The 7,391-nt window shown below is 35.9% G+C and overlaps 1 protein-coding gene across 3 annotated transcripts; it reads right to left on the bottom strand.

Moving 5' to 3' along the window:
* Nucleotides 1-1,886: 1,886 nt before the first annotated feature.
* LOC122314877 lies at nt 1,887-6,541 on the bottom strand. Of its 3 annotated transcripts, XM_043130514.1 has the most exons (11): nt 5,810-6,002; nt 5,629-5,681; nt 5,323-5,472; nt 5,077-5,223; nt 4,874-4,978; nt 4,466-4,612; nt 4,235-4,297; nt 4,026-4,115; nt 3,540-3,791; nt 2,937-3,457; nt 1,887-2,667 (listed from the first exon to the last, which is right to left on the bottom strand). In XM_043130514.1, exons 1-11 carry the CDS (start codon nt 5,851-5,853, stop codon nt 2,062-2,064), a joined length of 2,178 nt encoding a protein of 725 aa, XP_042986448.1. In that variant the 5' UTR covers nt 5,854-6,002; the 3' UTR covers nt 1,887-2,061. The 3 variants fall into 3 exon arrangements, with proteins under 3 accessions (XP_042986448.1, XP_042986445.1, XP_042986446.1); XM_043130511.1 differs by having other exon boundaries at nt 5,629-6,541; XM_043130512.1 differs by having other exon boundaries at nt 2,937-3,433; nt 5,629-6,527.
* Nucleotides 6,542-7,391: the final 850 nt, after the last annotated feature.

Below are 7,391 nucleotides of genomic sequence, written 5' to 3'. Positions count from 1 at the left end.
ATTTAAGTACAAAATAATAATAGATGAATATTCTTACATGAAACATTATCATCATAAATCTAAAACATATAAAATGTGTTTTTAGAATTTATTTTTACATTTATATAGAAAATTATCGGGATATAATTTTATGTATAGTTATATTATTTTAATCTATTTTTTATTTTAAATAAATATGTCCCATGATAAATTGTCAATTATGCTGTATTAATACTCTTAATATTTTGGATTAAATGAGTTTTATGTGTTAAAATAAGAGTATTAATAACATAACGTGAATTAATTATTCCTAGCATGTGAAATGACATTTTATCCCAAATTAAATATAGATGAGTTTTTGTTATTGGATTGGATAACACTTAATTGAACTTATGTTTATTTTTATCTTGGTCCAGTGCTCATAAGCGATCAACTCATTAAAGATAACTGAAGGCAGCAACTAAGGCCCGTGAATTGTAGCCCATATGTGCCGAATATGTAAAGGAAGCCGACTTAATTCAAGCTTGTAAAATTCAAGCTTGTAAAATTCAAGCCTACGTCGTGATGCTGAGAATGAATTGAGTGAGCCCGTGACACATGTGAAAGGAGCCCAAGTAATAGCAACGCAAGCCCATGATGTCCACAAATGAAGCCGTTCGTGAGTGTCCAGTGAAGAAACAAAAGATTGATGAAACTGTGACTTGCCAACTAACCCGATAGAGAGGAAAGCTTCTGGAACATTTGGGACTACTGGCAGATGAAGAAGAAACGGTTACGCGGTGGGCAGGCTGCAAACCTCGGAAAGGAAAGAGAAAAAATGAAAAAAAAAAAGAGAGTATTTAAGGAGAGGAAAATTTTGGAAATGGTTAGCTAGTTTTTCATTCTATTTTTTTCTTATTTTCGAGCATTGTTTTCATAGGGCGATTTTCATATAAGAAATGATATTTGTAGTCGTAGTTGTGTAAGTGTCGCACAGCCTTTTTGAAAAAAATAAATTAATATGGAATTTACATAAAAAAAATTAACTTTTTAATCGTACATCTCATTCTTTTTCAAAATGATTGCGCAGCGTTTACACACTTTACGATTGTATGTAGCATTACTCTTTTCGTATTTTTAGGATTTATGTTCATTTGATTATTTTGCTAATTTAGAAATAATAGGTTAGATTGTTAACTTGAGATTTAAGGAGTAACCCATGACTATTTTGAGTCGGATTGTTTCATTTCTATGGAATTTTGAATGATTAACTTGTTGGATTGTATTTCATTTTGCTTGTGGGAAGGATTAAAGTTCTATCTTCTTGAACTTAATCAGTTGTAGACGTAAATGCACAATTGATACTTGAACTTGTAACAAGATTTTGATGGCTTTTTTTTCACTTTTACATTTGTTATACAATCTGTCAAGCACTTTGATTACACTGAAAATTGTGATTATTGTTTTATTATCCGATTATAATCTCTTGAAATGAGAAAATGGTTGAGAGAATATGAAATTAGAGGTAAAGTTAACTTTAAATCAGAAATGGGCTTGCATCTCAAGTGTTTGTTTGATTATTTCTTACTAATTTAATTCAATGCTACACATTTCCTCTAAATCTATTGGTTCTTAGTAATTTTAGAAATATAAATTCACATTTATTTTCAATTTTATTCGTGCTTAAACTTCCAAAACAGCCAACAAGTTACTCTTAATTCAGTCAACGCTTCATTAGTAAATAGCCCTCATTTTGGTGTCCATATAATTAGTGGTCGACCTTTGAAGTTTATTTTTACTTTCCTTTTTTTTATTTTTGGTCATTGCTAAATCTTTTAGTTTAATGATTTCTTTTCTTTTTGAAATTTTTTGTCGACATAAACAGTAATTTGTTATCTTGTGATTATAAAATGTTTGCACAATTTCCATTGTTGTGAATTTAATCTTGAGATTTATCTTTATATTACTTTGACAACTTCTGTACGTAGAAGGTGAAACCATTAGCTATTCATCACACAATAGAAAAATTGACCTCTAAACAGTTTCTGGTTCTGCCCTGGGAAGTAAAGATGTAGCATTTGCACACAAATGGAATTAAAAATGTCAGGGATCCACCTTGTGGCTGCGTTGTGGCACCTCCGATAAGGTAGCCCGTAAAAGATCAATATAAAGAGGAAGCTGCGCCATAGCAAAAAACGTTACGGGTAGGCATGTCACTGCATACACTGGAACCGCCGCTAACTTTAGCTCCTCCTTCAGCACAAAGAAATGGCCACCACAAAATGAAATTAACATCGCGGCTATGGACACGAACAAAGAAGTTAAACCCAGCAAGAGTTTCCTAGGTAAATTCCTGCCAAAATCTGTCTCTTGGTATCGTGATGTTAAGATGGCGAGGAACATGACTAGGGCCGTGATAGAGAAGCAGAGAGCAACGAGTGAAGAGACGGCGAAGAGGTCAAAACCAGGCTTGTTTTCGAGCGCAGGAATGCCATTAGTCTCGAAGCCTCCGGGGACCGTTGTGGAGGTGGTAAAGGCCACTGTAGCAATGAGTGCAGATACGACGGAGCAGGATTGAGAAGTGTTTGTTAGCCACTTGCTACCATCCTCTACAAGGCCTCTGTGGGTTTCAGTGAACAAGTCGCTTGGGGTCTTTCCTTCCTTGTTGTAGCGGGGGAAAAAGTTGTGGGGCATGGAATCCCTGACATACTACACGCATGAAACCAAGCAAAGTATCAAGTATCAGGTATGTCATATATAATTTGCCAACAAAACTTTCGTAATAAAATACACGGACTTTTCTTTTCTTTGTTTAAGGAAAGATATCATGCAGATATGCTTATTTTCGCCCCTTTTAACACAGAGATTTAAATCAATAAAATCTTTTTTTAAAAAGTCAATGAGTAGTTAGATGATCAATATAATTGGTAAAGAATAAAAAAGACATACAGGAATATAAACATAATTCGCAGTCGTACCTCATACCACTTGTTTTCCCATTGCATTTGCAATGCTGCCCCGGGAATTCGCCATGGCTGTTTGTCTCCAAGCTTTGCCGCAAGATGCAGGGCACTATTCTCTTCCGTATCCAGTTGTCTAAACATACTCACTTTCGAGATATTTAGTCGTCGCAAGAGTTCATATACCTTTGGTTGCCTGTGCTCCACCGCCAACAATACTATATTCTTATTATCTGCATTCACGTCATTAATGGCAATTGGACAGAGTTCTAGGATTCTTTCCACAATTTCAGTGATACCATTCTTGGCTGCAAGTAATATTGGAGTCTCTAATTTCTTTGGCATTTCAGGAGGTTTATCCTGATCTACAAGCATCATTAAATTCTTGCTCTCAGCATTCCTATCTTGAACGGAAATCGGAAAAAGTTCTTGTACTTTCTTCGTAATATCATTGATGCTCCATTTAGAATCAATTAATAAGATCGTCTTCGCCGTTTTAAGGGTTTCCTCCATCCCTGCCAATAACACAAGTTTTTGGGCTTTAATTAAATTGTTTGCTACATATTCATTGCTAATCGTACTACGTACTAATGTTACATGGACTAAAAAATTTACTCGTACCATCACTTCCCGCAGTTTTCGTAGAATCAGTGGGCGGAGTTTCACTACTGATCAGTTGATCAGGATCAAGATCGTAAGGCATTGTTTCTTCTAATTCGTTTGTTCGGGATTGTGTAGACTCGGGCGCATGATCTCCGCCATATGGGGAAGCATCTTCATATGTGGAATGAAGTCCTAGAAGTTCGTTCAAGATTTGAACGGCCCATGTGTGCTTCTGTTTGTTGCTCTCTATATTTGTTATTGCGGTGAGTCCTTATAACCATGATACACAAAACAATAAATTTATTAGCAAGCCTTTTAATTATATCTGTTATGTGTTACGAGGAGACTACAAATTTAGGGATCTAAAAGCCATTAATTCAATGCACTTTACGAGTTAAATATGCAAGAAGTACGATGATGTGACACATGTTGTATCAATCTATTTAGTCTACTTTAAGCGTGAAATTATAAAGCATATTCTTAATCCCTATACTACCAACATACCTAATCCAAGAAACATGAGCAATGCCTTGTTCGCAAGCTTGACAAATTCAATGCAGGTGCGATAATTAGCTGGAAATAACTCATCAGTTCCTGTACAATAGAAGCAATTCATTGAAATGAATGAATATATAAACGAGTTTGATCAATGCCTTTTTTTAAATCTTCCTTTCAAACACAATTAATACAGTGATGCATTGCCGTTTGCTCACCATGTCTTGCCTTCCGTACTTTATTGTTCTCTGCATCTGATTTTGCACTATTTATGCCTGTGACTGGTAATTCATGTGAGAAAGAAAAATAGTTCGATCATTAGATGAAATGAGCCATAATAACAAAATTCTACGCTACGCTAGTGTGATTGAGTAATGCAATTAGTTTTGAATGTGATGATTATAAAAAATGCGTTACTGATAATTATCAATATCTGACCATTCACATACCAACTAGAACCATTTTCCACAACAATTTGAAGAAGTCGTTGCAGGTTCTGTAGTTCTCTGGATAAGCCGGAGTCTTTTTGTTCCCGCCACTATCTATTCCCGTTGGCTGGTCATCAGATGGTTCCGGCCAGAAGTTTTGTTCAACCCCTATTCCCTTGGACGACACAACAAGTGAGAACTCTTGAAACAAGAAAATATACGATTCCACCATGGGAAAGGAAAAGAGTAATATTTGGTCTACACAAGAAAACTTGTACAAAGAAGTTTGTAACTTGATATGGTTTCAGATTATAAAACTATTTTTAAAAGTTTACAACGAAATTGCGTCTCAAAATCTTGTTTTCTGTTGGAGTTTTAATTTTCTTCCTAGAGCTTGCTTTCAAACACACTAAAGTTACGCATTCTGACCTGGACGTCCTGCCTTTGGCCGAGGGTTCTCTGCATCTGTTTTCTCTCTACCTTTACTTTCAGTTTTTGTCTTTGTTTCCTCTCCATTGCTGTTATTCCCTGTCACTATTACTCGTGGAAAAACAAAGTTGGTTCTCTTTACACGGTGTGGCTTCTGCAAAATATGTTACAGATAATAATAAAAAATCTATTTATTCACATACCACCGAGAACCATTCTCCAAAACAATTGGAACAAGTCTTTGCATGCTCTGTACGTCTCTGGATTCAGATTCTTTTTATCCCCGGGACTATCGGTTCTCTCTGGCTGCTTGCCGGATGCTTCCACCTCGAGCTGATCAACCAATATGCCTTCCAAAACAACAACACAAGAAAGGATACGACTCTAGGAAAGAAAGGATGGAGATCTCAGATCGGTTCTTGCAACACTGGCGATTTAGAGATACTTACAGTGATAAATGATTTTGTAGTATCCTTCAAGGTGGCTACTGCTTCTAAAAGCTGAAGGCTTGCTCGCTAGTAGATGGAGAGGAGTGACTCCTTCTTGATTTACACAGCGTGCCAGTAGCGGATACAATTGAATTATTTGAAATGCCAAATCTGTCAATTCAAGTGCAGCAAAATCAAACATGTTCTAGATTTGAAATGCCAAATCCACCTACACTATTTTACTGCTACTCTCGACCTCTTTTTTAAATTACCACATATAAATGTAAACTAGAAAGCAAAATAGATGTCGGTTGCAGTACTACTGACCGAAGTAGTCCCCAGCAATGGCACAATGAAGGATGGTGTCACCATTCTTCCTCCTGGAAAACCCATAGCCATTCATGTTCTTATCGAGACAGATAAAGTGAAGACAAAAGAAAGCTGCTTTTTCACCATGCAGTGCTGCCATTACAAAAGGGGTATCCCCGTTATTATTAGTAGCACCCACCAATTCTGGATAAACTGTTGCAATGTATTGACACATGGCAACATTCCCCATTGATGCAGCAGAATGGAGTGGGGTATTCCCTCGGTCGTTCTGAATCTCAAGAACCTGTCTGAGTCGGGATGGTTCCCAAATTGATTCTGTAAGTTGTCTGACGTTATCTTCTTTGCCAACGGAGATAGCTATGTGTAATGCAGTGTCTCCTGAATTGGTGATTTTGGCCGTTTGAGTCCATTCGTCTCGTTCAAACAGCTTGGCAACTTCTTCCCATTTGCCTTCCATTGCCATTCTGAACAACTTGTTCTTGGTAACCTGCCTATTCTCATTAGGACGCTCTTCGATCGTATCACTTCGAATGTATGCCATTGTTTGGCAAAGAATTGAGCTAAAGACAAATTAAACAGATAGATAGCAGCTGGGTGAGCATATTGGGGAGATTGGTTGCCTTTATTTATACTCGAAACCAATTTCCTGGGTGGTGCCACAAAATGTGATGCACGCGAACACTACTTTGACCCTAACAGTCCAAAGATCATAAATTTATTCCATCAACACTGTGTCGGTCGGTGTGTTTCTGTCGCTTGCAGGGTATATCTGCTGCGATTCTCGTATTAAGTTACTGAAAATTAGTTAGAGCTTATATATTCTTCAAACTTTACTGAGATGCAAAATTAGTTGGGACTTTATGTCATATTTGTTTTATGGACCCTTAAATATAACAAATTCATCAAAAGATCCTTTATATGACTGAACTATATATGTATTTTTTTTCTAATCTTTTCTTAAGCCTGTCCTATCCTAACTTAAAGTTTCTACCAGATCACACATTGGAGAATAATACTAATAAATAAAATAAATATGGCAGAACTAAAAACTGTGTGATGAAATCAAAAACTATATATATATAAAGTTAATGCATACATATATAACTTGTCTAATTTGCACATACAACTTATGAAAAAGTAAAAACAAAAAAGACTAATGCAATTGGAGAATTAATGGCAATGAATAATGAGGGAAAATTTCGAAAATATGAAAGAAAAATAGGAAAGTGCATGCATGAACTGGACAATACTGTCGAGAGAGAGAGAGAGAGAGAGAGAGAGAGAAGACCTCGGTACTAATTTGTGTGTTAGAATATTTTAGTTTTTAGCTAGTTTTCCATCATTGTAACTCTTTCCGTTGTTAATTATTTTAACTCTCAAGATTTTGTAAAAGGTAATCTTCCGTCTCAAGTTTTTGTTAGAAGCTATTCTTGCGTCGCGAGAGAGACTAGTTAACAAAATTGGAAAGGGTCTAACCCTCTTTATTGGAAAGAAAAAGGTAATTGGAACAGAATATCATGCTGAACAAGATCAGATTTACCTCTTGGCTAGGCCCCTCAAGATTTGGATCGGAACTCAAGCCAATTAAGTACGATATTCCACATGTTTTCAAAAGACGAACCAATCTCATGCTTTCGCCTTTTAATTTAGCTTTTAATTTTGAACTAAAGAATCCAAATCTCATTTTTAAAAAGAAATAAATAAATTATTTCTAAAGAGAGCAAAATATTTACTTTATAGTCCAAAAGGGTTGTTAATTC

Source organism: Carya illinoinensis, chromosome 7 (genome assembly GCF_018687715.1).
Source record: "Carya illinoinensis cultivar Pawnee chromosome 7, C.illinoinensisPawnee_v1, whole genome shotgun sequence".
In the NCBI taxonomy this organism is placed as follows: domain Eukaryota; kingdom Viridiplantae; phylum Streptophyta; class Magnoliopsida; order Fagales; family Juglandaceae; genus Carya; species Carya illinoinensis.
The sequence above is the reverse complement of the archived record's forward strand: the minus strand, read 5'-3'. Positions and strand labels throughout refer to the sequence as shown.